Source organism: Penicillium verrucosum, assembly GCF_028828655.1.
Source record: "Penicillium verrucosum strain IBT 35672 chromosome Unknown utg000003l_segment0_segment0, whole genome shotgun sequence".
Classification (NCBI taxonomy): domain Eukaryota; kingdom Fungi; phylum Ascomycota; class Eurotiomycetes; order Eurotiales; family Aspergillaceae; genus Penicillium; species Penicillium verrucosum.
In genome coordinates this window covers 1,452,060-1,479,302 of record NW_026643212.1, presented here as the reverse complement: position 1 = coordinate 1,479,302, position 27,243 = coordinate 1,452,060, and the positions used below count along the sequence as shown (strand labels likewise).

Below are 27,243 nucleotides of genomic sequence, written 5' to 3'. Positions count from 1 at the left end.
TTCATCATTTTCGACATATTTACTCGTCATCGCCAAAGAACACCTTAACGGGGAGCCAAGCGTCACCGCAGACCTTGAAGCGGTCCTTGAGGTTGTCAAGCTGGCTGATCTCGTCGGCAGTCAAGTCCCAGCCGTTGATATCAAAGTTGCCCTCAATGCGAGACTTGCTGACGGACTTGGGGATGACACTCCGGCCCTTCTGGATACCCCAAACGAGGAGCACCTGCTGAGGAGTCTTGCCCTTCTTCTCCGCGATCTGCAGGAGAGTGGGGTCCTTGTACAAGGGGGAATTGGTGGAGCCCAGGCAGGAGTAACTGGTGGAGTGGATGCCCTTGGATGTGTTGTAGGCGACCAGCTTGGGGGAGGGGTTGTTGGGGTGCAGCTCGATCTGGTTGACGGCGGGCACGATCTTGCAGCTAGGGTCATTCAGGAGCTTCTCCAGGTTCTTAATGCCGAAGTTGGAGACACCGATGTTGCGGACCTTGCCAGTGGCAGGCAGCTTCTGCACTTCTTGCCTGTAGGAGACATGGGGAATCAGCAATAGTTTTCCACTGGATTAGATGTGAAGTGTCACTTACCAGGTCTTGATGAAGTCCCAGTCAGGCAGGTGCTTAGACAAGTCATTGGGGTCGGTGGAGCTGGGCCAGTGAATCAAGTAGAGGTCGACGTAGTCGGTGCCGAGGTCCTTGAGAGAGGAATCGATTCCCTCAGTAACGCGCTTGTGCCAGGGGTTGTCCAGCTTGGTGGTGACCCAGATCTGGTCGCGGGGCACACCGGAGTCCTTAATACCGGCACCAACCTCGGCCTCGTTGCCGTAAGCCAGAGCAGTGTCAATGTGGCGGTACCCGGCGAGAAGGGCATCTCGCACAGCAATGCGGACCTCATTAGGCTTGGATTGCCATGTTCCCAGACCGATAGCCGGGATCTTGTCACCAGTGTTAAGGGTGTAGGTCTTCCTGTAGAGGGAGATTGGTTAATGCGATGGTCTGGAAGTGTAGTATTGCATTGCTAGGGACTTACTCAGTGTGTTGGTTCGACATTTTGATATATTTTAGAGATGGAATAATGAATTAGAAGAAAAGAAAGCGGCTGAAGAGACAAGTGTCTTTATATAATGACCAAATTTAAAGTGGGCAGGTCCAAGAGTGATGATGTCGTGGGGGGGAGGGGAGGAGGCGGGGGGCAGTGGGGGGTGGAAATTGGCTATTTGTTGGACTTTTTCCTTCTTTTTTCCCTTCCCTTCAACTACCAACAGAGTCAACAGAGTACAACATACTGTGTATCCATGGACACAGTAATCAAAGAATTTACCCGACTGGTCATATTCAATTCGGTGATAAACACTTTCATCGTCATACCGGAGCCCCTTGTTCTGAGGATATAACCAAAGTGACCAAAGTGGAAACAAGAGACTACCCCATTTTGGCTAAATGCAAGTTTCCACTTATATCGACTTCCTCCAATTGACATCGACTCCCCCAATTCTCCCAATTCTCCCAATTCTCCGACTTATCGTTCCGGACGCGAATTTCCCTTTCTAGAAACTTCTGAGTATTTTTCATCCGGTTCATTATTATTCGCCTTTCGGTCCATTCCTCGCCCCCCCCACATCCCATCCCGGCCACCCGACGCCGGATAATTTCGCACCCCGACCATTATACCCGAGCTGTACATCCCGTGACCCATAATCATTTTACCCAGCCCCATCAATATGTCATCAGGTTTCGTTTCATCCGGCACAAACGACCAGCCGATCGAGCGGGATGATGAGTGGCTCAGAGCGCAGCAAGAGCTGGAGGAGGAGCGGAGACGGAAGGCCGAGATAGGGAAGCAGGATGATGGCAAAAGTCTCTTTGAGGTGCTGGAGCGCAATAAAAGTGAGCCTGACTCGGTTGCCTGGCCCCGTCTGCACGAACGGAGAAAAGAGCGGACAATTCATTCAAGGAATCTGGCTAACATGTTAGGGTGATTTTCCTCGGTTATTATGCAGTGGCCAAACAAGAAGCCTTTGAAGAGAAATCCCGTCTCAAAAACCAATTCCGATCCCTCGATGAAGATGAAGTCGACTTCCTGGATTCCGTTCTCGAATCCACACGCGCCAAGGAGGCCGCTGTGAAGAAGGAGACTGCGGAACAACTGGCAGCCTTCCACCGACAGCGCGAGGAGGCACAGAAAGCACTACTCGAATCAACCTCACTGGAGGTGCCGCCCGTGAAAAGTGATCAATGGACTGCACTAGCTCGCAAGAGACGGAATGACAAACACAGGAGCGCATTGATTTCAGGAAAGAAGCGCAAAGCTTCAGCTACTGATAACGCTACCGGGAAGGACACAAATAATGGGGAAGACTCGCAGAAACAGGATGAAGCTGGCGGTTCAAGTACTAAAAAGCTGGACCAAGGGAGTTCGAAGTCCGATCAAGTTACACCCATTGCTCCTGCTACACAGCCCAAGGTGGTGACAGATACAGAGAAGGGCCAACCAAAGGCAAAATCCCCGACGAAACCACCCCTGGTTTCGCTTGGTCTGGCAGGATACAACTCGGACTCGGAATGATGTGACAACATTCATAGATGATCTCGGGGTTCAGTTAGCACAAATACCTATAATAGGGCTGTATGATGTAGATCCAGTCAATGATTGAAGAAGCCAACATATCTCCAAGTATGATTAAAGGCATAGCTTGGCTTCTCATTAGCATTGTAATGTTCTATTTGTTGACATTCCCGAGTTATCTTTGTTGCTGTCTTTTCGTCTCTAGTTTTCCATATCCCCTACCATGTGCTGGCAGAGCGACAATAAGACACAAAGCAGAGCTGAAAGTTCAAACCTGATTTATGCAGAGAACCAAGTTCAACATCTTGTCGTGGTCCCCAAAACTGGTGTGTATTTCAATAATAGCCAAGCCGAAGCTATTTATATATCACGCAAAGGAAATTCAACGAACATTTCACTTCATAGGTGACAACTTTATTATTGTATCTCAACATCAAATCAACTAAGCTTTCCACATATTCAACACACACAATGTCCGCTACAAACTCCTCTCCTGTGACCGCATTCTACTCAACATGCAGCGCATTTTGCTTCACCTCCCGCTCCTCGACCTTCTGCTCGAGGTCATGAGTCATATACTCTTCCTTGCGACTTCCAGGTATGATCCATGGCGCATTTGTGAACATTTGGTTCATTTCCTCCAGAGGCACGCGCTTTGTCTCCGGAAGCAAGAGCCAGAAGAAGACCGCATTGGTGAAGTTACAGATGACAAATAAGAAGTAGTAGCGATACCCGATATTCGTCATCGCGATGGGCGTGACCTGACCAATCATTGTGTTGAAAGCGAACGAAACCATCGTGGCAATCGAGACACCCTTGGCACGGGTACGAGTATCGAACACTTCAGCTGGGATAATCCAGGATAGAGGACCGCAGGTTGCAGAGAAGGAGAAATTGTACATCCATGTCATGATGATGAAGCCCCAATGGGCACCGGTGTTGTTGCTTGATGGAGGGAATTGTGCGAGCAGCACCGTTGCAACGATGAAGGTGACCATGTTGCCGAGATTACCGCCGATCAGAGTCCAGCGACGACCGAAGCGATCAATGTACATCATGCACAGGAACTGCGCGACCAACGCGATGACGGAGTTGATTGCCTGATACTTCAATGTGTCTTCGTTGGAGATACCGATTTGACCGTAGATCTCGGGTGAGTAGTATCTATTCGCGAAGCCATGTTAGCTGATTGATCCTATATTGATACTTGATAATCCATGGTGATGGTAAAGTATTGTGATACTTATACTTACTGGATGGCGGATACACCGGTCATCTGGCCCGAGGCTTGCAATGCACAGCAAAGGAACAGCCGACGGAACGAAGGGCGATTGTTAAACAACTCGATATAAGACTTCGCCTCGTTTTCATGTTCGAACGAGATGCTCTCCTGAATTTGGGCATATTCGGCCTGGACCCAAGCGTCGTTTTCGTCACCATGCGCATGCAGCTTGGCCAAGGTGCGCAATCCCTCTTCGCTGCGGTTGTGGTCGATGAGCCAGCGAGGCGACTGGATAAACGTTAGTCATTGGACTTGACTCGATGAAAACCAGCATACTTACTTCAGGGAAGAAAGAGATCAAAACACCCAAGAACACTGCAGGAGCAACTTGTAGACCGAGGGGCAATTGCCACTGGGCATGATTATCCCCCGAAAAGCCGGTGTACGTTCCATAGCCAATCCATCCAGCACAGAGGGATCCAACACCCAGCATGAATTGCTGCAAGGATGTAACTCGACCACGGATGCTGGGGTGACAAATTTCAGCTTGGTAGAGAGGAATCATCATAGTGAGGAAGCCGACGCTAAGAATCAAAGTCATTAGTGTTTTTGCTTGGGGATCTGTTTCCGAGAGACATTGCTTACCCTAATCCGGCCAGGAACCGTCCACTGTATAGATAGGCAATTGATCTCGCACCGGTTTGAAGACCACCTCCGAGAGTGAAAATGAGACATCCCAATGAGATGGTCCGTCGTCTACCTAAATAATCACCACCGGGACCTGCAAAGCCGGCACCGACACATGCGCCAGCCGTGAAGAGAGACACGATTAATCCCCTGCAACGTTGTTAGAGATTTCCATATTTCGTATAGGATCGCGAGACTAACTTTTGGGTATCATCTGCCTCGAATTTGCTTTTAAATGATTGACAGACCAGCACCTCGGCAATAACACCCAGATCATCTGTGACTATATTAGATTCCGCATGTCAAGAATGGAGGTTGAAGACATACATCCATAAAGGAATGATCCAAGAGAAGCGAAGACGCCGACCAGAAACTATATCGAAACATTAGGTCGGTCCTTCTTAATGGAATTTGTCCCTTCATACCTGGTACCATGCTGGCGAGAGACGCATGGTTTTGGCAGAAGTGGATATTTGATAGAATAATATCGGGATGAAGATCTACCTCCACATGACACTCTTTCTCCGGGGAAGCTTCTCTACATATACAGAGGAACCCAATTACATATAAACCCCAAACGGGTAATTCACCATGACTCCGGAGAACCGTTCTACTCCAGAGGAGAGAGTCAAGGCTTGAATTGTACTAACATTGGGTATTGCGTGGTGTAAACGGGGAAAATACCGGACACCCATCTCCAATTGCGTCCGATATTTTTTTTAATTTGCTTGAAATGGAGATGCCAAGTCTCAAGTATGCGGGGTGGAGTTAGCACCCAAATGTGGCGGGGGATCTCATCTGTGATTGACGGAAGATCTTCCACCATTTCTCTCATCTCGTGGATGTCGTGAGGTTAGATGGCCGATTCATTGGTCTATTGGTCTATATTTGATGCAAAAATATAAACTAAGGGCTTTGTGTCGTTTCTCCGGTAGCCACTCTATGCGCTAACTAAGGAATCTAGGATTAATACAGAAGTCATCGTCCGGATGTCTCGAATCTCGATTCTTCCCCCGCAGGAGTTTTCCCCCTTCAAGGCCCGAAGATGTCGGTTATTTACATAAATCACTTGTGATCAAAGTACGTTTTCGCTTCTTTAATTATCTTCCTTGGATCGCGCCTTTCAAACTTTAACAAGGACACCTTTTCCCGAAACTGAATCGCGACTTGGAATCAGTTAAATCGCATATTTAGCCAGAGTGACGCCTCCAACATAAACAAGTAGAAACAAAAACATTCTCATTCGTAAAGATGACGACCTTTACCAAATTGGAGGATCATGAGACACCTCTCATCTCTGTGCACCCATCGAGGCGCATTTCCAAGATCAACCCGAACATCTATGCCGGATTTACCGAGTAAGGCATCTTGACCTTGTTCCAATTTGATGACATGTGCTAACTACTTCCGCAGGCACATGGGTCGGTGTATCTATGGTGGCATTTATGACCCCGGAAACCCGCTCTCAGACGAGAAGGGATTCCGCAAAGACGTCCTGGAGGCGTTGAAGGGGCTCAACATCCCTGTCGTTCGGTATCCCGGCGGTAATTTCTGTGCCACCTACCACTGGCTCGATGGCGTTGGTCCTAAGGATCAACGGCCAGCACGGTATGATTACTTCTCATGTCACCTTCATTTTAACAAAACTTCGCTAACGTTGACCTACCAAAAGACCCGAGCTTGCTTGGCTCGGAACCGAAACAAACCAATTCGGAACTGACGAGTTCATGCAATGGTGTGAGGCTGTAGGCACAGAGCCGTACCTTTGCTTCAACTTTGGTACCGGTACCTTAGATGAAGGTATGTTCTTATTCTAATTCCAGCTTCCTTTGACACGAAGTCATGCTGATGTTGGGCCGCTCAGCTCTGGGCTGGGTTGAGTACTGCAATGGAACTGGCAACACTTACTATGCCAACCTGCGAAGAAAGAATGGCCGTGAAGAGCCTTACAATGTATGTTCAGATAAGCGGTGCAATATTTCGAACTGCAATCAATCTAACAACCCAAACAGGTCAAGTACTGGGCTCTCGGAAACGAGTGCTGGGGTCCCTGGCAGGTGGAGCAGATGACCAAGGAAGCATATGCTCACAAGGCGATTCAGTGGGCGAAAGGTAAGACTCCATTTCATTTACCAACCAAAACTTTCGCTAATCGTTTCCCTTCCAGCTCTGAAACTCTTGGATCCCACCCTGATCTTGATCCTTTGCGGCCAAGATGGCACTGCATCATGGGATTACTACACACTAAACCAGTGTCTTGTCCCCGCTCATTCCGCATTGTCAACCAGCTCAGTCCCATTGATTGACATGCACAGTATCCATCTCTACACATCCTCATCATCCCACCTGCACAACGTGACAGCACCACTAGCAGCCGAGCGGGCAATTGAAATCACATCCGCCTTGATCGATCTCGCCAGAGTCGAGAACCAAGTTCCCCCGGAGCAACTTCGCCCAACAATCTGCTTCGACGAGTGGAATGTCTGGGATCCCATCCGCGCAGAGGGAAGCCAAGGCGCCGAGGAGAACTACACACTCTCCGACGCGCTCGCCGTCGCCGCTTGGTTGAACGTCTTTGTCCGAAAGAGCAAGGATGTCAGCATGGCGTGTATCGCGCAGACCGTGAACGTCATCTCGCCCTTGATGACCACCCCAGAGGGAATTACCAAGCAGACTACCTGGTGGCCGCTTTGGCTGTTCTCGCGCTACATGCGCGGTTGGACTGTTGCCAGTCATGTTTCTTGTGGAACGTACGATGGCGAGACTACTCCTAAGTGGGTCCGCAGTGCCAAGGATACTCCCTGGTTGGATGTTAGTGCCACTGTGGGAGATGATGGATTTGTTAATGTTGCTGTGGTGAATATCCATGACACCCAGGACTTGGAAAGTCGTGTTGAGGGAGCTCAGGGAGAAGTGGCCGTGTTCACGGTCACCGCGACCGATTTGGCGGTGACAAATATGAACGGCAAGGAAGAAGTGGCGATCCAGGAGTCCAGCTGGAATGGAAGTGGATCGTATGTCTTCCCGCGACACTCGCTTACTCTGCTGAGATGGAAGGCTGAGTGAGTTAACCTATATGAGATGGTATCATGAGGACAGAAATAGACTTTCAAGCAATAGATATTCAATCGGTTCAATTTGGACTACCAGGTCTAGTAAATATAACTTAGCTCTAACCGGAGTTCACGTCATGGACAACTCCATCCTCATTAACATGGATATTCAGTCTAAGTCGAATGGTAGACCGTCAGCAATATGGTCATTAACTTGATGACACTTTGAAATGAGGTTGTTACCTGTTCGGGTTATGGTCCATGGTCTTCATGTCACCTGGCTTCAATACCCGGTGAGTTTCAGGAAGCTCTGCTTTTGCAAAGGACTAGAAAATAGTTAGAAATTCACGTTTTATTTCAACAATTTAGCACAGGTGACATACTGTCTCATTACTAACGTCGCTAATCTTCTTGCCCATCAGCTTGTTGACCCACTCGGACTTATTGCCGAAGGAGGAGTTGATTCCTGGTACGACGAGTGGCATATTGGGTTGTTCAAAGCAGTAAATATATTCAAATAGAGAAAGACGTGTAAAAGGAAAAGGCAAAGTGAGGTTTGTCGCGGGTATAACCCAGCTCTTATCGATGACGTAGTCTCCAGATTGGGACTAGCGTGTTATCATCCAATGCACCTCTCCAGAGTCATCACTTCCCTTATTAACCTCGACATAGAATTCATGTCAAGCCGGAGGAATTTCAAGATCCAAACAATGTGTCCCTATTCGAAGATCTTATAGGGATTCATGTTGAGGATAGCGTATGAAAATACCAGAAATACCGAATGCTGAGTCATGAGCTGACATGGGGTGCGAAGGTGCCAACAGGGTATAACATATACTGGTGCTCGAGAGGCATATCAGTCGATGCATCTGTCACTGGTGGAAGTTAAGGCACAACCGATCACACCTAGGTAGTAACAGGCGGATGAAGTCTCGACAAGTAATTGACCTCTGGCGTCTCGACCAATCAGCGTAGGTTAACCCCATGCTGTAGATATGACCTTGGCGATTAATTGTTTCTTTGGGCTCGCAGATAAACTATATTGGAACACTCTCCTGGGTAGCTAGAGTTCAGTGTAGGCAGCTATAAAAAATCCCTAAACGAAACATTTCACTTTCAAGTGTGAATGACCTCCAGATAGTTATATATTGTAGTTCAACACTACATTACCCATCGAACTCGTCCAAAAGGTCTTAGACCTTGTAACAGAGCTGTAAACTGTCGAACGGGTCGATTGAGCCAGAAGCACTTTCTTGCTGTGAGCCCATAACTGCTTAGCTATATAACGACGAACATTATCCCAGCGATTGTGTCATGGGTGGGACGTGGGCTGACAACTCCTTGTCTAGAGATTTAAGATCTAGACAAGTTAACTCCGTGATTGAACTGCGATCTCGGCCAAGATTCTATAGGTTTACCTAGCAGATCTTGTCAACATCATATTGCGATTCTCACGGACCATCTTGCGCAATACTGGCGCAATATCCTCTAGTCCCCGTACTAGTATTCATAAATCCGACTGAAGGAATAACGCTTACTTGAATTAGCTGGGAACTCCATGTGAAACATATGATCTGACACGGAAGGATATGGTTATCAAATATGGTTATCGACTTGCGTGCTAAGACGCAATCTTATACCATCTTGCGTCATGCGTTGATGCCAAATCAACCCGGAGAGACTCCAATGTTGAGGTATTAAAAGAAGATCCATCTTCCAGGTGAAAAATAAATAAAAAAACAGTACCTGACAAGAAACCTAAGAATATCAAAAGGTTAAAAAGAAAATCAATATGGCAGAATTCATCAGCCTCACGTTCCCGAACGCATCTACCGAGATCAATCCAATCCCCAACGCTAAGATTGATCCTGAGTATCTCGTTCGATACGCTCGCAACCTTGATGATTACGGTTACAACTACACCTTGGTTCCCTATGGCTCCTCATCATATGATCCATTCACCATCGGAGCCACCATTCTCTCCGTGACCAAAAACCTCAAGGTTATCATTGCTCTACGACCAAACACACTGTACCCCACAGTCGCAGCAAAGGCACTAGCTACCCTCGACCAACTCAGTGGCGGTCGTGTCGTTGTTCACTTTATCGCAGGTGGAAATGATGCCGAACAGGCCAGGGAAGGAGACTTCCTGAGCAAGGATGAACGCTACGGCCGCCTTGAAGATTATATTAAGATTCTCCGCCGTGCATGGAAGTCCGATGAGCCATTTGACTGGGAGAGCAAATACTACACCTTCAAACAATTCAGTAACCAAGTCCGCCTGACCGGGGACTCGATTCCCGTCTCAGTCGGCGGTTCATCGGACGAAGCGTACCGCATTGGAGGTTCTCTGGCTGATATCTTCGGCCTTTGGGGTGAACCATTGAAAGAAACCAAGAACCAGATTGATCGCATCAATGCCGAGGCAGCAAAGGCCGGTCGCCCGGAGACCGACAGACCTCGCATCTGGGTCACCTTCCGTCCCATTGTCGCAGAAACTGAAGAACTCGCATGGGCCAAGGCACACAACACCCTCGATGCACTGACTGCAAACCGCGCGAACGGACAACACAGGGTCCCCGCAAATGCGCCGCCCCCACAGAACGCAGGCTCCCAGCGCCTTCTTGATATTGCCGCTCGTGGGGAGGTCCAGGATCGCGCGCTTTGGTATCCTACTGTTACCGCAACGAATGCGCAGGGTGCATCCACTGCCCTGGTTGGATCGCCGAAGACCATCGTCGATTCACTTCTGGACTACGTTGATCTCGGGGCTGACCTCATCTCTATCCGAGGCTACGATAACCTCAACGACGCCATTGATTATGGGCGGCTGATTCTTCCTAAAGTTCGGGAAAGTTTAAAGGAACGGGAGAATGGTGCCTCGAATTAAATAACGAATGTGAGAACTAGTCTTAGTATACATTATCACACCTCATTATATATACCAGATAATACCCGGGACTTAAAAAGTAAAACACTACTGGCACAGCTTTTCCGCTTTACATCTTGTGTTGCGTTCATCCTAGGTAACTATCTAAACGAATTCGATCAGCAAGTTACATGTATACCCAGAAGTAAAAACAAGCCTCTCCTCCTAGCTGTGTATCTGTTGCAAGCCAACTAAAACCATCCGTGTAAATAAAAGCAATAATGATAATACAGCAGCACGATGGTATTTCATGTTAGAGCTCAGTGTGCGAGTTCTCAGATTGAGGTAACCTCCCCATGTATGTTGACATATTCGTCGACCACAATGTCTCCCCAGAGTCCATCCGAGATCTCCCCCCTTTGGCACGCAGTACATGCCTAGGAATACTACGAAAGCCGAGTCGATCAATGCATCCGGATTGGCCGAATAAGATACCAACCAGCTGGTTCGGCATCTTGGACTTGGGCAAAACAGCTGCAACGAAGTCGATGAGAAGAGGGCAATTTGACCAAGCGACACCGGCATCAATATGTACAGAGAGGCCATCTTTTCCGCGATACGGATCGTGGACCGAGTCTGGCAAGTATTCCAGAAAAGAAGGGCAAAAAAGCTCCTCGGTGACGATAGTCACATGGGCCCCCGTATCAAATATCATATTCACACCGCTGAGCTTGCACGGGTTTTCTTCCTCTCCATCCAACCCTCATACAGTAAGATCGGTCCGAACCATGCGAAGAAAGAGTCTTCCAGTGCTGGGCGGAGTAATGCGTAGGGATATCGGCATTCCTTGTTGGAAATCTCCTTCGCCATCTGGCGGACGTTTCTCTGAGGGTCTCCCAACTGTCGTTCTGCATATCGGCGGGACACTGAGCAACGCGAGAAGCGCCAGGCCCAATGGAAGGATGAAACCCGACAATGTTCGTCGGACGCGCCAGCACTGGGGTGGACTTATGACATGTCAAAGCCAAATTGCCAGCGACACAGCGCACGCTCGGTCTCAAACGAAAGCGCGACCAGTCGTAAGTTTCCGCTTCAATTTGTAAGTTGTTTGGGCCGGGCAGTGGTAATTAGTTAGCCGGCGCGACAATCTCACCACGCTTATGCCAGTCGTCCGGGTGAACTGCCCGTTGATAAAAGAACTGAGCGGCGTCGACGACAGTCAAATATTTAGCACCGGCGACAAATTTCAGGATGTCCTCTTGCCGTGTCGCGACCTTCTTCACTCAGAGGTGGAGGAGGTTCTACCGTCCCTAGGTCAACACTGCTTCGGATGGGCAGAGCTTGGAAATTTTCCGAGGGAAACCGTGAGGCTGGTTGTGTCATGTCATGCACTATATATATCGGAGCCTGGACAATCTGAGCGTAATGCTCAGATATAATGGTCTTTTGGCCTAGTTTGTAACTCGCCAGTCTAGGGGCAGGTTGTAACAGGTTATAACCCCCACTCACGCAGAACACGACGGTTTGTACTGCGGCGAAGAAAGATTATAAATGGCTCGTCAACACCGTCGAGGGCTGACTCGACAGCCTGGAGAGCCGATCTCCAGGTAGTGTATGCGGGGATGGCCACAGAAAGTCCATCTTGTTCCCCATTCATCGACTCGGCAAGCTAACGAAGTACATCTCTCGGGTGTAAGGTTCTTGTTGGATTGTTATCCATAGTAACCCTAAAGGATAACACTCGTAAGTTCCCTGTAAGATCATAGAGGATGAGTACTACTTACTGTTCTTGGTTATCAGCTTGCAGATAGGCACGTGTCGGCGAAGGAAACTGATGATAAATGGTGACGAAAAAAGAAAAAGAAAAAGACTTTTATATATGCACCCCGCGTTGTCACTACCTACAACATACCTAGGTAACTAGGTAAGTATGCCACCAGCACATAACTAACTCTCTTATTGGATTATATTGCCAGCAGTAATTTAGATCCACTAAGGTTGTAGTTATTAACTGAAGCCTACCGATGCTGGTTAATAAAATTAATGCCTTCTAAAATGGACATAGGAACTTTCAAAGTAAATTAAATCTGAAGTGAATCTGAAGTGAATCTGAAGTGAATCTGAAGTGAATCTGAAGTGAAACAGTTGAAGAAGAAATAATTCAAAATCATAGCTACATATTCAATATAATACGCTAAATTCAATGAGGAAGGAAATTGGCAGATCTCTTGGCCGCTAGTTTAGGGTAATCATACATTCTCTTTCCCATAGAGCGGAAGGCTCAATGCAGACCTCAAATATCCTCGATATCAAAACGAATATCCAGTTTGTGAAGCTCAAGACCTCTTTGGAAAGTAACAATGCGACAAACCCTTTTCACTCCCTGTCCAAACGAACCCAGAATGAAGGATCCGACAACCTTACCGATAGGCGTCCCCATAATAGCCCTAAACTCTGGTGTAGCGTAGTCCCAAGTTTGAGGCTCTGCAGACGGATAAATAAGTCCCTCACGGGACGGGTAGATTTGCTCCTCAATAAATGGTTCAGTTGCATTTTCCTGTACCTCATTGACAATTACATGCTTCACGCTCTCCAACGGAAAATGCGTTTCATAGGCAATCTTGGCAAGCTCGGACACGTGTGGATCGTTCGATGCAGGGCGTCTTCTAATAGAATAAATAAATAGTAAGGTTGGTCCAATCGTCCCGACCAACCCAGTGACCCCACCCCGGGTCTTGATGATTGACTGCCGTAGACACGGGGATTCTGTAGGATACATATCATTTGGAATAAGTTGTCCGAGTGGCGTCCCACTACCCACAATAGAGGCAATCTGGTCTGGTGATAGCCATTCTCTTTCATGCTCGCTATGCCAGAGAATAGGCTGTGGCAAAGTCCAGGTGGTGAGTGTAGATCTGGGGACCGGGCATCCGGGTTCATTGGCATTTTCCATCCATCGGATTAGCTTATCCCCGTATGACTCGAACTGGGGATACTTCAAAGCCATTATAGGAAGGATACAGTGAATAACCAACCAGGGTCCCCTGAGCCAGAGTTATATAGTGAGTAGATATATCCACGAGAAACAACAAAGCAACCTTGACAATGAATGATATTGTTGAGACATTGGACTAAATAAACAGCTAAAGACTCAAACGATCAAAGAACCAAAGGCACCAAAGGCCGCGAGGAGATTATACCTTGGCTTTGTATAGGACAAAGCAGACAGGCCTCTGTGAGACATCTCCCATTTCCGTTTGGGGTGAATGGCGTTGGTTTTATTTGAGAAACAATCATTCAAGTAGATAGGAGGGGGGAGGGTTCCTGTATTCCTATATTTCTGCGCATCACTGATCACAGAAATACCATGTGGATTTTCAAAGAACCACAAAGTGGTCACACTGCGATGGTAGAACATGGCTTCAAAATCCAAACGTAGGATTTCTCATCGCTGAGATTTAGACAAAATCCCAGACTACCAGGTGGTGCTAGACGCCAATATATTGCCATGTGATTGATGGTGGAGATATCAGAGGTGTCTAATGACAACAGTGTGAACCAGAAGACTGTGTATGGGGGTCAAAGTCGCGTGAGCGGAGGTTTATGATAACAAGGCAATCAGGGCAATCCTCCATGAATCGATGGGGGTATGAGAGTATGAGAAGTATCGCATCGATGAATGCCCGGGAGTTGATAAACAGGTTCACCAACTGGTGAGACAACGTGACCTGAGGGGAGCAAACAAACATAGGAAGATAGGGCTAGTTATTTAAACACGCGTTGTCCCCCGCGCGTTCTCACTTTCTTTCTCTCTCTCATCCATCGCAAAATGGCTACCACCATTTCCACTTTGTGGACCATCGACACCTTCCCACGGATTCTGGGCTACCTCGAGAACCCTGCAAATGAAACTATTCAAGTGCAGAACTTCATCGAAAACCAGTTCCTTGCTTCCGCGCACACTGCGCAATGGATTGACTCGTTTGACCCTCGCTCGGGCCAACACCTGGCGAGTGTGCCCCGCAGTGCTGCCAACGTCGTTGAATACGCCGTCAATATCGCATCTCGGGCTTTCCCAGGATGGTCTCAGACCACACCTCAGTACCGGTCCGAAATCCTCTTCCGAATTGCGTCCATTATGGAGCAGAAGAGAGACATGTTTGCTTTGTGGGAAAGCACTGACGTAGGCAAGCCTGTCTTTCGGGCTCAGGCCGAAGTTGATCGTTCTGTTGAAGTCTTCCGGTTCGTCAATTGTTGATTGCATTTCTACATATGACATTATCTAACGTTTTTCTTCTTGATAGCTACTTCGCCAACTATATTCTTCAGGACGACAATGGGGTGCATCTCAACAACCTCATAGGATCGACTACTATGACCTACGAGCACCGAGCACCAGTGGGTGTTTTCGCCATTATCACTTCCTGCAACATGCCGCTGTTCCTTTTGAGCTCGAAGATTGCCCCCTGCCTTGCCTTCGGTTGCACAGGTGTGGCCAAGCCCAGCGAGTTTTCTAGCATCACTGCCTTTTGTGAGTGACTATCCCATTTGATGTACTCACATGAACATATACTAACCCTGAAGATAGTGTTCAGCGAAGTCCTCCGACGTGCCAACCTACCACCTGGCGTTATGAACATCATTTTCGGCGATGGGCTCAACACCGGTGCGGCCCTTGTTAGCTCGCCGCTTGTCCGGGGGGGTCTCGTTCACTGGGGGTGTCGAGGCAAGCATTCAGATTCGACGCAACACTGTTCCCGACATTCACAAGCTCCTGTTTCTCGAGGTCAAAGGCAGTTGCCCTACTATTATCTTTGCTGATTTCAATATGGAAGAAGCGGCTGCTCTCGCAGCTTTCGCGGCATTTGAGAACAGTGGACAACTCTGTCTCAGCGGTTCTCGTATCTACGTCCACAGATCGGCTTACGAGAAGTTACTGCCACTGCTCATCAAATGCGTCGAAACTGATTACGCCATGGGGGGCAAGGGAATTGGCCCAGTTATTTCGGCGGAGCATTATGCCAAGATCAGATCTTACCTCGTGGAGGCTGAACAACCTGCGAACGCCACGTTCGAGACGGGCGACATTCCCCGTCAAGTTCCGAAGAATGGTTTCTGGATCCCTCCAACTATCCTGAGCAACGTTCGTATCGATCATCTTATGGGACGGGAGGTCTTCGGACCTGTCGCGACTGTTCATCCATTTGATACCGAGGATGAGGTCGTCCGACTGTGCAATGCCAACCCTAACGGAAGAGGTGCTCTTATCTTGACCGATGACCTGGCCCGCATGAGCCGGGTCGGCAAGCATCTTGACGCAAGTCTTGTGTGGGCGGGTTGCTGGATGGGCCGTGAGCTTGGGGCCGGTCTCACTGATTTGAGGGCTATTGGCACTGGTCGGGAAGGAGGTACACGCGCTCGCGATATGTTCACACGTTTCCGCGCAGTGCATGTTCCTTCTTACTAACTCGGGAACGTGGTTACTGCACTCACGAAGGATATTCCAGATTCAGAGGAGTGTGGAAGCGAGATATCGGTCGGGGATTGCTCTACAGACAACAATGGCTTTTTGTACATAACAACCTCGGGGGAATTCGGGGTTTTTGAATAACTAACAGATGTAATGTTCTAACCTCGACAGATTGACTCGAAAGGATATTCATGCGGTGAGGTATGGACTCTTTACGATTTTAGCCTAATGAGCAGCCGAGGAATGCATGTCTATAATTTCACTATGATCAGCCCGCGCGGCGGAGGATGAGGACCATCTCTTGAGGACGATGGCATTATAGGCGGGCTGCAGCCGACAAACATCCAATCGTCTGAATCAGTTGATCTTTGCTAAGTACCTTTTGCTTCTCCCCGCTTCCTGTTTGTCCCTTGTTCTTTGTCTGGCTGAACATAAAGATAGTCTTCCTACCCCAGATATCCTTCATCCATATCCCACCGGCTCTTCCGCTTTTTGAAACTACCCTTTACAAAAAGTGGTGGTTCCTTTGGCCCTTTTCATGTGCTAGCAGGTCTATGCTCACTTGGTTTAGGAACATGATGCGTTATCTTACCATGAACTCCGATCTGGAGAGCCCCTCTCTGGTGGCTTCTAGCTATATTTCCTTCATTCAAGATGACATCACCACGTGCGAAGTTGTTCGCGACGCTGACCTACCTCCTCGAGTTGCCAATGACCAGCAGGGGCCCTCTACTCCAACTAGTACTTTCTCAATTGGGCTTACACCACACAGCTCACACACCGAGACTCATACATTATCTCCCTCTCCAGAGGCCGATGTTACTGGAGGGAATTATCAAGATAGTGTAAAAGAAGCTATTCTGGCCGGTATTTCCGGTGGTGTTAATGAGGTATATCACTCTCCGCTGACAGATGAACTCTTTGCTGCGAGCTCGACTGCGCTTGTTTTGGTTGAGTGTGCTCTTCTCGACCGTATTGCCCAGATGGCTGTCAGTATGCGTTCCTTGGAGGAAGACTTGGAAGCCTTGAGGGCACGCCGGAAGCAGCTTGCTGCTTTGCGGGTTGTTTCTGGCACCTCTCGATCAACCTGCTGGTCTGCAGAAATTACTCCTTCGGACTCGAAAGCTTAGATACATGGATTGTGATTACAGTGCGTACCTGAGATAATGGGTTAGGATAGCGAGATGATTGGGTTGAGTTCGAGTGCTTGTTTAGTCGGGTTAGATTGTTGGAACGACATGCCCTCCACTCTATTTACCTACCCCATTCGGGTTGGCCAATTACTATTTGTGATACTGCACTTCATACCTTCCTATATAACTAGGGGAATAGAGCAGGCAGTATGACTGTATTGTAGCTGACTGCAAGCTGCTGTCTGCTAAGGAGAAAGGAAGAACAACAAGAACTAGGATCATTTGAGCTCAAGACTATATACACCTTTCTTTCACAACTAAAGGGTTCTTGTTCTAAACATGAGCCTGTTAGTGCTAGACCTAGAGTGTGTCTTATTATCATACATATGTAGCTGGTATTGTTCTATTTTACCCCTGGCTTCAGGAACAATATGATCTATAGGTTAGAATATTATTATCCCAACAAAGAAGTTCTTGTTTGCCTTTGTATACTCTTTGTCACGGGTCTCTACTCTCTTTGTACTAAATAGGCTCATTCTGTGGTATCTTTATGGCTTGCTCTGGCTCTTAGACGTCGTATTTTCGTCGAGGGCTCCTTTGTTTCTTCTTTTAATAGCCCTCGATCAACTAATAATGAAATTCACCAGGACTATATAGTTATAGGGGCTCTCCTTTCCTCGATACAAGTGTTCATTCGAGATCAAATTATCACAAGACACAATTGACTACACCCCAAAATCCACACCCAAAATCCACACCCAAAATTCCCGCTCTATTCTACACAGCGTAAGGCAAACTAGAACTCAGACTAAAAATGGCAGATAATACAGCACCCAGGCTCCGGAAACGTAAGCTCAGCGAGGAGGATGACTGTAGCTCTCCTCGCTCCCCAACCCGCCGGCGTCTGACATCTAAATCCGCAGAACCCGCCAAGTCCCCAAAGTCTCCAGAACGGCCAAAATCCCCTCTCCCTTATCCCATTCCAGATGACAGCAGCATATCTAGTGGTGGAAAGACACCCTCTCAGCCTTGGGACGATTTATTTCCTAACAAACCCCCGGTGTCGGACGATCAAGTCAACGAGTATTACCGAAAGGGAGCTTTATACGAAGTATGGATTGCTGACCCAACTCGAGATGGATGTCCATGTAGACAATCAGAACTTACATTGTATGAATTACTCAACCACAGCGACAAGAAAAAGAGATTTACTTGTCCGGAGAACCAATTCAATGTCCCGCCCAAACCCATCCACGAGGATTTGCAACAAGTAGGGCACCCAGTAGAATATAAAACGTACCGGTACACAAAGCTGACACGCTACGATCTTGACAAGGATGGCTGCAAAAGGCAAACTGAGTATTCACATTCCATCAGAGAAGGCGTTATAATAGGTGAAGATATTAACAGATTCGGGGGGCCGAATTGGTCGGATATCGCCCTCGCCCAATATAAGTTTGACCACCCCATCGATACCCTCAAACATCTTTATTTTACTTATGTGCAGAACGACGAGACCCTGCCCTATATGGAAGAAATCCTCTACCCCAGACATCACGTGCGGTGGCCCTTTGTTGATCGACCCCAGAATCAGGTATGGGAGTATGGTACTAGGGAATATCGAGAGATCCTAGGTACGAAGCTAGGGAAATCAGCGGCATGTCTTGTTATTGGGGCTTGGGAGAGAGGTACCCATCGCATTGCTAGAGTTCACACTCTCGGTCGTGCGGGCTCTATACACCTACGATTTGATATTGAGCCGATCCCTATATCTGGAACTGCTTAGCCTCACTACCTGGGTGTACGCGGGTTCTATATATATCTGTGGTGTCCGTGAATAGATAGTCGTTTGCCCAGATGACCCTGTAAATATTAAACTGATGATTTGGTAATTTGATATAGCGGTGTTCGGTGAGTTGATGTCCATAGGTAGAAAGTTCTTTCACAATGATACTATATGACTTTCACAAATCCTTTCTCAAGTTCTGTAATTCCTAAAACAAGGGTGATCGTAAATTGTATATATTGATAGTATTTTTGTACGTTATATACATCCACATAGAAACCTCTACTAATCTATTTAAGCGGCGGCCTAGTGACGAAGCTAGAGAGAGACGGGGACTTCTTTTCTGAATGTCTGAATGTCATTGTTCCTTCTCATTGTGTTGAAACTTCATATTTTTATACCTAATCCCTCCCATCACATGGATATATACCACCCGTGGACTGAGGCTTTCTTGCCTTATACTCATACTAACCTATTACTCAGTATCAAACACGAATGGCCATTTATCAACTAAATCTCAAAATAAATGTTCAGGTGACTCTTGTCCGTCGCACGGGGGTTGCGATATGTCTACCGAGAAAAGAGAATACAATTCAGGCAGAGATGAACTGACCTAACTGGCCTCATTTAAGAAGCGGTAATGGCTATACTTTGGAGGGTTTTGATTGAGTCTATGCATAATCTTCGGCTTGGTGAAGTTGAAGTTCCAAATTGTCAAATGACGGGATATCTATGTATGTACTATGTTATAGCGTACACGGAGATTGATATAATCATTATTTCACTGTTTTTACTATCAACAAACTCCAATTAATTATCTACCTTGCTCATCTACGGAATAGGAATTTTCTTCTGACACGTCACCATCTTGCCGGCTTGGAAGGGGTGAGAGCGACGATGTCGGGGAAAGAGATGCCCATGATGGCGACCTGATTGGGAGGTTCAAGCCAAGGCCCTGGACACCCGCAGGACCAAATCGGGGCGTCGAGCCAGGAAACGTGCCTTTCACGGAAGACTGCAAGTTGGGTTGCAGACCAACTCGGGAAATCGCCCGCCGGAGCATCTCGCCTGAGGCATCCAGAGCAATAAGAAAGCGGGCCAGCTCAGCACATAGCTCCCAGTCTCCCTTCTGGGAGGCGAGAGCAATCAAGCGAACAACGTATTCTTCGATGCGGCCATCATGTCCTTCTTCCTCATCCTCAAATGCCTGCAGTACAAGGAGGTATCCAACTGCAGTTTTGAGGGAGTCAAGTTTCAAGGCCTGCTCAAATAGATCCTTGGGTGGAGGTAGGTAAGTGAACAGTGTGCGCCACGATCGAAGTTCTGTTTTCCGTGTACATTGTACAACAATCTCGAGGTAATCCCTGGGAGGAAGCGAGGCTTGAAGGAAAGCAATTACGGTTGGGAGTAGTGGTTCTGCTCGCGCTTGTGGGTCCTCGCTTTTGCTTGCTCGGCTCTCATTATCCACTTCGTCGTCCAGCACGTGGTGAAGTAGGATTTCCAATCCATGAGCGAAATAAGACAAGTGAGAAAAGTGGCGACAGAGAGCGAGAGCCGCAGGCGTCCCAATATTGGCCAGGCCATATTGGAGGAAATATGGTAAGAAGAGGTGTGTCTGAGGCCCACAGATCAGTACAAGATGCTATCGATGGAGAAAGTAACTTACTCGAATGGCGAATTTCAGAACAGTGAATGTCACATCCCGTCGTTGCATCATTTCCGATTCAACGCCAAGCACAATGCCTTTGTTCAATAAGACAGACAGTGGATAGAAGTCCAGGGGGATGTTGAGTGGTGCCGGCACCACCTCCTCCCGCAAAACATCATGAACATCATTCCAAGCTAGCAGGCTTTGCCCCCGGAACATCCAAAGAGAATCCCGGAGCGATAGACTACTATGAGGTGGCTCTAGTGCCATATCAACAGAAGGACTAGCGGGTAGGGATTCATCAACCTGCGAGGAAAAGTTGAAGGAAATCTGGTCACGCATCAAGATGTAATACTCGACATCATGGGATATGACGCGCATGTCGTATTTGAGGTCGCCCACATCTGAGACCGTGGGCTGCAGCAATACCAAATTGCCGTCCACAAGAAGAAGGACGGATGCGACCTTTACGTCTTGAGATGGATCACCGTTTCCTGCTTTATTGTCAATGATGTACTTAGTTTATGCATGAAAAGGGCTAACCCACGCATCTGCTCCTCCGGCAATACCCAACTGATTGATCGAACGCGAGAGGGTGCGCGAACAATCCCATTGAAAGCGATCTGTCCAACGGGAACAAGAGTGATCTGAGGGTGTGTCGAATTAATGATATAATGGTACAGAATGTTATCGTATGTATAAACCAAGAGAGAATCTTCCCCAGACGGTCCAATGAACACGACCGGTGATGGGAGGTATTCGATGAACATAATCGAATTGTTACCGAGAGAAGCCTCGCGCGAGTAAAGACGAATCTTGTAATCCTAATCAGTCATGCATGGAAACAACGCAAGTGGGAGAAAGATCGTACCTCGTATGACCCGTCACTCTCTACCGCTGCGATCAGTATGTGGCCGTACCAACACATCCCTCCTCGCACAGCAAAGGAGTTTTCGGCTTTTGAATCCTCGAATACCTTCCATCGGCCGCTGGTGACACTGTAATGTGCAAGGCCACGCCGACCTGCAATTGCAACATACCGCCCATCCTGAGACACGACGCAAGATCGAATCGGCCACTGGGAATGAAGATATGCTGGAGGATACTGGGCATGATGCCACAACGAATCCTTTCCTGAGATTGTCATGAGATCTGGGAGATCGTGTCCTCGGTAGAGGATAAACTCCGTACTAGTCTGCAGCAGGCCTCTAGCCAAGTTTGCAGACGAAAAGCAACCAGTCAAAGCACTGCGAGCTGTCTCCAGAACCCACAGGCGACGATCATTTTGTCCAGACAGAATGATATCCGACCCGCCGCCAATCCAACACCCGTCTGACACCCCAGTTAACCAATCCTCCGAATTGGCCGCTGCCAACGCGGTGTCCACCGAAAAGCTGTTTCCTCCAGGCTTCCCAAATACACTCCATGTTGTCCAGCCATTTTCGAAACCAGCAAAGAGACAATATCCATCCGGGGAATAGCTCATAAAAGTCAAGGCTCCAGTGGTTGTGGGCGACGCTGGTAAATGGAGCTTTTGTGAAAGTGGGATGTTCCCCATGTAATCTTTTGCAGTGTAAACCAAGACTTCACCATTTGAACAACTCACAGTCAACAGAGAGAATCGTGCATTTACGGTCACCTTCACGGCGTTTTCGCTGTCATCCTTCGGATTATGGAAGCAATGTCCGTGGAATAGTTTCTTGGCTGCTTCAGGATCCTGCTGTGGGCCCGTATCTCGTTGCACAGCATATGCCTGGCCACTGCTGGTGATCCAGATGAGAAGATTCATCGCACGATCGTAAACCATGTCCACGATCGAGACCTTCTTCGAGATCTCTAGGATGCGACTCAATAGCTCAGATGTGGTTTGAGCTCCTCCGGCCTCAGATGTCCACCGAATGCATTGTATAGCTGGTGGTTTCACAGTGGCGACAACAAGTTCTTGATCTAGCGCCAGCGCCTTGACGATTCCCGACTCGATTTTGATGGCCATTCGGAAGCGGATGCTAATATCTCCAACTACATTGGCCTCTTCAACTGCGGAAAATCGGGCCAATTGCTGACGACGGGTGTGTGTAGAGTACTCGAATCGCTGCTGGTAAACTCGAGTCGTTGAATCCAACGCCACCGAGTATGTGAGTAGGTACCCATTGAGCGTCTGCACAACCAGGATGGTGGAATCCGGGTGCATAAGGATTGAAACGTTCGGACCGTATGTTTTTAACGAGAATCGAGATCGAGAGATTGCTGTAACTACTGCTGTAGGCTGCCAGAATTGTCAGTCGCAAGCTCAGACTTTCCATGAACCATAACATCGCTGTCAACATACCCGAGTCTGCCAAAGAGCAATTGACGACTCTGACATTGTGGCGAACATCTGACCAGATCGAGACACACAAATTCCCTTAATAGATTGATCTCCCCATTCTGATTTGCCGGTGTCCGGGGGCGAGTTGTTTTGCGAATCATGGGTCCGGGTGTCTGGGGACTCATGTCGACCATCCTCCCCTCTTGCTTCCGCTATATCGTCAAATGTACTGCGCTCATTGGTTGGAATGGTGTTGAGGATTTCACGATCCTCATCAGAAGAGGCATAGGCAATATCGGGTCCATTGACCGCGTAGACCCTGGGAACTCCATGAGGCCAGTACATGGCTCAGGTCAGGTTCAGGGGTTAAGATGGACAATGAAGCTCACATGGAGTCATCTCCAAGGAACCAATTCTCCGTCAGCAGCGCAGACAAGAATTCCAGAGCACAAATTCAAATGTAAAGTAACAAAGTCCAAACTACGTGGTTGGAAACAGACCGGGGAAATGATAAGCTACGATCACGTGCAAAAGCTCATCCCCCGCATTGCCTCAACTGTTTTTTTTTCTTCGGTCTCAGTCACTCCTGACCGTTGTTTATCTTTTTCACATTATCTATTGAAAGATAACTATCATGGTAAGCTTCTCGCCTGTCGCGATCAATTCATGGTACTGATTCATGGCAGGCTCCAACAGAAAGCAACAAGCGCTTGGCCTTGGCTGTCATCGATTTCCTCGGCTCCAGTCTGAAAGATGGCACCCTCACCGCCGACGATGCTGAGTCTATTGAAATCGCGCAGTCTTGTATCGCGGATACATTCAAGGTCGACCCTACTGATGAGGCCGCTGTGAAGGATGCCGTGGGCGGACAATCGTTGGTCGGAATCTACAGCGTCTACGAGAAGCTGCGCAACAAGTCGACCCCGCAATCGACTGCAGGAGCTCAGACTTCCCAGGGCGAGAAGCCCAAGGTCGGTGTGCCCACACCGGAGTCCGATAAGCTGAAGTCCGAGGGCAATGCTCTCATGGCCAAGAAGGACTACGCCGCTGCCATTGAGCAATACACCAAGGCTCTCGAGATTGCCCCGGCTAACCCCATCTATCTCTCCAACCGCGCCGCCGCGTTTTCCGCTTCAGGCGAGCACGAGAAGGCCGCGACGGATGCAGAGGTTGCTGCCGCCGCCGATCCCAAGTACTCCAAGGCGTGGAGCCGCTTGGGTCTCGCTCGCTTCGATATGGGAGACTACCATGCTGCCAAGGAGGCATACGAGAAGGGTATTGAGGCTGAAGGCAACGGTGGCAGTGAGGCCATGAAACGTGGATTGGAAACATCGACGCGGAAGCTTGAAGAGACCAGCCGGGCCACAGAGCCCCCATCTGAGGAACTGGACACTGCTCCTGGTGCCTCGCGTGGTGGTGCCGGTGGCATGCCTGACCTGTCTTCCCTAGCCGGCATGTTTGGTGGCGGAGCTGGCGGTGGTGGTGGTGCTGGTGGTATGCCCGACCTGGGTTCCTTGATGAGCAACCCGATGTTCTCCGGCATGGCACAGAACCTCATGAGCAACCCTGATATGCTTGGCAACTTGATGAGTAACCCCCGCCTCCGCCAGATGGCCGAAAACTTTGGCCAGGGTGGCGGCATGCCTGACATGTCCAGCTTGATGAGCGACCCCAACCTCGCGGATATGTAAGTTTATAAAATATCTGGGCCTCGCAAATCGCATTACTGACAATTGACTCAGGGCTCGTAACATGATGGGCGGCGGTGGCGCTGGTGCCGGTGCCGGTGCCGGTGCTGGTGCTGGAGACCAGAAGTAAATTTCTGGTTCGATGATTAATGCCATGAAATTGAAAGACGCAATCTGATATACCATGTAGCAAATTCACTTTTCAAAGCGTTCCTTAGAAAGACAAAAATATCACTTCCTTTCCTCTCGGGCATGTCCACTGGTAGATACACACCCCTTGGCCGCCATGTTTACATCACTGGTAGAATCATGGTCATCGTATAAGAATAGATAGGCCGATGATCTCTAGGATGGCCCATCACACTTAGATCTTCATTAGCAGCGAGAGACCTTGATGTGGGCATCATGAAGTGTCTCCCTGGGTTATCCGAACAGATACGTAGCGATATGAGAAATCCAGTGAAAGTGGACGAGGTACTAATATATATAGTTATATATTTTTACAGTAGGTCGAGGTCAGGGTTGTGTCGATACTCTCAAGATAACTACAATATATAGCCAAAATAATTCAAGCCAAAAATATCCGTTTATATATTTACACGATTTTCAAGGAGCTTCATATGATGGGGAGCCCATGCCGGGAAACCAAAACCAACAACCCAATGCAGTCATACAGAGTGGCGAGGGGAGAGTGGAAACAAAATGCACCAAGACGCCAGTAGAACACCTCAAGGCCCGGACAGATAAAATCCCACGCGTCCTAGTCTATGGGAAGGAACGATCAGTTTGAGTGGACTGAGCCGTAGGTCCTCAAGAGTAAGACTTGAGGCAAAACGTCAGACGAACGAAGCATTAATACATGAAGAAAAGAAAATCCGATTAACCAGCGAAGGGCAGAATTGGGAGTCACTGGAACAGGCGTAACCGTAACAGGTGCCAGGATCCACCTGGCTTGATATCAAACAGTTGTATTGTATTGTACAGTTGAAAGGGGTGGAGTGGAAGTCAAGATGCAAGAGGGGGTGAGATCCACGAGGGAATATGCCGACAGTAAGATAGAGAAAAACGTGGCTGTATAGAGTGAAGAGGGACAGGATTGCGCTCTTAGATGTAGTCACGGGCAGCCTTCTGCAGCTCGATCAATCTCCAGCCCCGAGTCTCGGGGTTGTTGACTTCATCAGGGATACGAGTCAATCCGATAGCGTAGGTGACCAGCTGCACCTTGTCATCCGTACCAGCGGCTAGCTCACCAGTCTTGACCTTGCGGTAGACGTGAATCTCCTGTGTCCGGCAAGTAACGACAAACACAGGAATGTCACCAGGGTCCAAAATACGGGCGTGAGAAATATCCACACCACGGATATCCAAAATGCGACCATCCGACTTGAGTCCGGCAGTGGTGTATTGCTTAGCGAGAGCAGCGTAGACGTGGAACTGAGCATCTGAAAGCCACAGCTTGAGTGTCTCAACATCGCCCTTGACATAAGCGTCAAGGACTTCTGGCAACATGTAATCACGCATTTCGCGCAGGAAAGGCTCCATCTGGAAGTTGGGATCGATCTCCCGGAACTTCTTGATGACCATAGCGGTCTCGTTCTCGGCAAAGAAGCCAGCAACGCGATCGGAGATGCTGCGTGCTGTGCTGATTAGGGGGTTCTCGGATTCGTTGTAGTTCTCCTTGATGGTGAAGAGCTTCTGCATCATGGGGTTGGAGTCCTTGAAGTCTTTCCAGGAGTCTTTCCAGGCGGAATCTTTGTGGAGAGTGACATTGGTACCGGCGCTAGAGATAAATCAGTTAGAAACGCCAAAATTGAAACCTCGTCATCATCGAAACTTACTTGGGATCTTCAACTCTCTCATCAACACGGTGAGACTTCCCAGCCTTGAGCTCCAGCTCCTCTCGGCGCTGGCGCTGCTTGCGACGTTCCTCCTTCTCAACCCAACCGCCGTAGCGCGAGCTGCTGCCATCATCAATGGCGTCCTTCACACTCTTGTATGCTTCGGTTTCCCGAACGGGTCTCGTGGCCTTCTCGAGGCCCTCTCCGGTTGCGTTGACACCCTTTCGAACACCCTTCACAACGCCGGTGTTCCATGTCCAAGCAGCTCCCTTTCCAATGACTTGACCTGTGGTCTTGAAGGCTGTGGAGGTTTTGGAAGTCGTGGCGGTTGACGCAGCCTCGTAAGCAGCGCGTGCACGTCTGACATTCTCATTCTCGGTGAACTGGTGAGCTGATGAAGCGAGCGCCTTGGTGGACTCCTCCCATTCCTTGGAGGCCTTGAACTCGGTCTGCAGAGTCTCACGGAAAACCTGCCAAGGAGACTTGTCTCCATGGGGTGGTGGGGGAGCCTTCTCTTCCTCCTTCTCTTTTTTCTCCTTCTTGGACTCCTCGTCCTGTGATTCAGACTTTGATTCCTCACCGTGATTGCCTTCCTGTTGCTTCTGCTGTTGCTGCTGTTGCCAAAGGGAGGTTGCGGCGTGGAAAGACCGTGTCAAAGGGAGAGTGGCGAACGGTGACACAAGTTGAGAGATGGGGTAGGAAGGGGATTGGAGAACGGCTCGGTGGCTCTTGGCAGAGTGAGTGAATGTTTGAGCTGAGACGGTCGAATATGATCCGGCGCGAGACAACCGCTGAGATGATGCTCGGAGGGACGGTGCCTGGGACCGCAAGGAAATGGCTCGTGCCACGGACATATTGGCCGGAATCATGCTCTAGAGCGTTAACGGGATAGGAGAACAAAATAGAATTAAATATGAGGGTAGAGGAAAGATGGATTCCAGCCCAGCCTGGACGCGATATGAAGAAGGTGATGGGGAAGAGGTAA

General features: G+C 48.6%; 14 protein-coding genes across 14 annotated transcripts; 8 read left to right on the top strand and 6 right to left on the bottom strand.

The window, feature by feature from the left end:
• Positions 1–19: 19 nt before the first annotated feature.
• Positions 20–1,040, bottom strand: gcy1 (putative glycerol dehydrogenase Gcy1; the record flags this gene model as incomplete). Its single annotated transcript, XM_057220977.1, has 3 exons — positions 20–515; positions 579–956; positions 1,021–1,040. The coding sequence occupies 3 exons, from the start codon at positions 1,038–1,040 to the stop codon at positions 20–22; spliced, it is 894 nt and encodes a 297-aa protein (XP_057071249.1).
• Positions 1,041–1,711: 671 nt separating this feature from the next.
• On the top strand, positions 1,712–2,556 carry N7516_008257 (PSME3-interacting protein; the record flags this gene model as incomplete). The annotated part of the gene is made up of 2 exons (XM_057220976.1): positions 1,712–1,877; positions 1,991–2,556. The coding sequence occupies 2 exons, from the start codon at positions 1,712–1,714 to the stop codon at positions 2,554–2,556; spliced, it is 732 nt and encodes a 243-aa protein (XP_057071248.1).
• Positions 2,557–3,062: 506 nt separating this feature from the next.
• On the bottom strand, positions 3,063–4,917 carry N7516_008256 (sugar porter family MFS transporter; the record flags this gene model as incomplete). The annotated part of the gene is made up of 7 exons (XM_057220975.1): positions 3,063–3,720; positions 3,810–4,066; positions 4,119–4,362; positions 4,424–4,615; positions 4,667–4,742; positions 4,793–4,838; positions 4,891–4,917. 7 exons carry the CDS (start codon positions 4,915–4,917, stop codon positions 3,063–3,065), a joined length of 1,500 nt encoding a protein of 499 aa, XP_057071247.1.
• Positions 4,918–5,716: 799 nt separating this feature from the next.
• Positions 5,717–7,531, top strand: N7516_008255 (alpha-N-arabinofuranosidase; the record flags this gene model as incomplete). The annotated part of the gene is made up of 6 exons (XM_057220974.1): positions 5,717–5,823; positions 5,879–6,073; positions 6,138–6,265; positions 6,330–6,418; positions 6,478–6,577; positions 6,633–7,531. The coding sequence occupies 6 exons, from the start codon at positions 5,717–5,719 to the stop codon at positions 7,529–7,531; spliced, it is 1,518 nt and encodes a 505-aa protein (XP_057071246.1).
• A 73-nt stretch (positions 7,532–7,604) lies between these two features.
• N7516_008254 (uncharacterized protein) lies at positions 7,605–8,003 on the bottom strand (the record flags this gene model as incomplete). The annotated part of the gene is made up of 3 exons (XM_057220973.1): positions 7,605–7,692; positions 7,762–7,844; positions 7,902–8,003. 3 exons carry the CDS (start codon positions 8,001–8,003, stop codon positions 7,638–7,640), a joined length of 240 nt encoding a protein of 79 aa, XP_057071245.1. The 3' UTR covers positions 7,605–7,637.
• Positions 8,004–9,310: 1,307 nt separating this feature from the next.
• On the top strand, positions 9,311–10,408 carry N7516_008253 (LLM class flavin-dependent oxidoreductase; the record flags this gene model as incomplete). Its single annotated transcript, XM_057220972.1, has 1 exon — positions 9,311–10,408. The coding sequence occupies one exon, from the start codon at positions 9,311–9,313 to the stop codon at positions 10,406–10,408; it is 1,098 nt and encodes a 365-aa protein (XP_057071244.1).
• A 568-nt stretch (positions 10,409–10,976) lies between these two features.
• On the top strand, positions 10,977–11,518 carry N7516_008252 (uncharacterized protein; the record flags this gene model as incomplete). The annotated part of the gene is made up of 3 exons (XM_057220971.1): positions 10,977–11,088; positions 11,159–11,466; positions 11,492–11,518. The coding sequence occupies 3 exons, from the start codon at positions 10,977–10,979 to the stop codon at positions 11,516–11,518; spliced, it is 447 nt and encodes a 148-aa protein (XP_057071243.1).
• A 1,162-nt stretch (positions 11,519–12,680) lies between these two features.
• On the bottom strand, positions 12,681–13,394 carry N7516_008251 (uncharacterized protein; the record flags this gene model as incomplete). Its single annotated transcript, XM_057220970.1, has 2 exons — positions 12,681–13,053; positions 13,102–13,394. 2 exons carry the CDS (start codon positions 13,392–13,394, stop codon positions 12,681–12,683), a joined length of 666 nt encoding a protein of 221 aa, XP_057071242.1.
• Positions 13,395–14,216: 822 nt separating this feature from the next.
• On the top strand, positions 14,217–15,854 carry N7516_008250 (uncharacterized protein; the record flags this gene model as incomplete). Its single annotated transcript, XM_057220969.1, is given in 4 exon segments — positions 14,217–14,629; positions 14,692–14,918; positions 14,976–15,053; positions 15,070–15,854. The coding sequence occupies 4 exon segments, from the start codon at positions 14,217–14,219 to the stop codon at positions 15,852–15,854; spliced, it is 1,503 nt and encodes a 500-aa protein (XP_057071241.1).
• A 596-nt stretch (positions 15,855–16,450) lies between these two features.
• On the top strand, positions 16,451–16,987 carry N7516_008249 (uncharacterized protein; the record flags this gene model as incomplete). The annotated part of the gene is made up of 1 exon (XM_057220968.1): positions 16,451–16,987. One exon carries the CDS (start codon positions 16,451–16,453, stop codon positions 16,985–16,987), a length of 537 nt encoding a protein of 178 aa, XP_057071240.1.
• Positions 16,988–17,804: 817 nt separating this feature from the next.
• Positions 17,805–18,776, top strand: N7516_008248 (uncharacterized protein; the record flags this gene model as incomplete). Its single annotated transcript, XM_057220967.1, has 1 exon — positions 17,805–18,776. The coding sequence occupies one exon, from the start codon at positions 17,805–17,807 to the stop codon at positions 18,774–18,776; it is 972 nt and encodes a 323-aa protein (XP_057071239.1).
• An 814-nt stretch (positions 18,777–19,590) lies between these two features.
• N7516_008247 (RIC1 family protein) lies at positions 19,591–23,077 on the bottom strand (the record flags this gene model as incomplete). The annotated part of the gene is made up of 5 exons (XM_057220966.1): positions 19,591–20,391; positions 20,443–20,918; positions 20,972–21,239; positions 21,296–22,690; positions 22,754–23,077. 5 exons carry the CDS (start codon positions 23,075–23,077, stop codon positions 19,591–19,593), a joined length of 3,264 nt encoding a protein of 1,087 aa, XP_057071238.1.
• Positions 23,078–23,366: 289 nt separating this feature from the next.
• On the top strand, positions 23,367–24,550 carry N7516_008246 (uncharacterized protein; the record flags this gene model as incomplete). The annotated part of the gene is made up of 3 exons (XM_057220965.1): positions 23,367–23,369; positions 23,419–24,419; positions 24,475–24,550. The coding sequence occupies 3 exons, from the start codon at positions 23,367–23,369 to the stop codon at positions 24,548–24,550; spliced, it is 1,080 nt and encodes a 359-aa protein (XP_057071237.1).
• Positions 24,551–25,524: 974 nt separating this feature from the next.
• Positions 25,525–27,127, bottom strand: tim44 (protein translocase subunit TIM44; the record flags this gene model as incomplete). Its single annotated transcript, XM_057220964.1, has 2 exons — positions 25,525–26,200; positions 26,259–27,127. 2 exons carry the CDS (start codon positions 27,125–27,127, stop codon positions 25,525–25,527), a joined length of 1,545 nt encoding a protein of 514 aa, XP_057071236.1.
• Between the last annotated feature and the right edge of the window lie 116 nt (positions 27,128–27,243).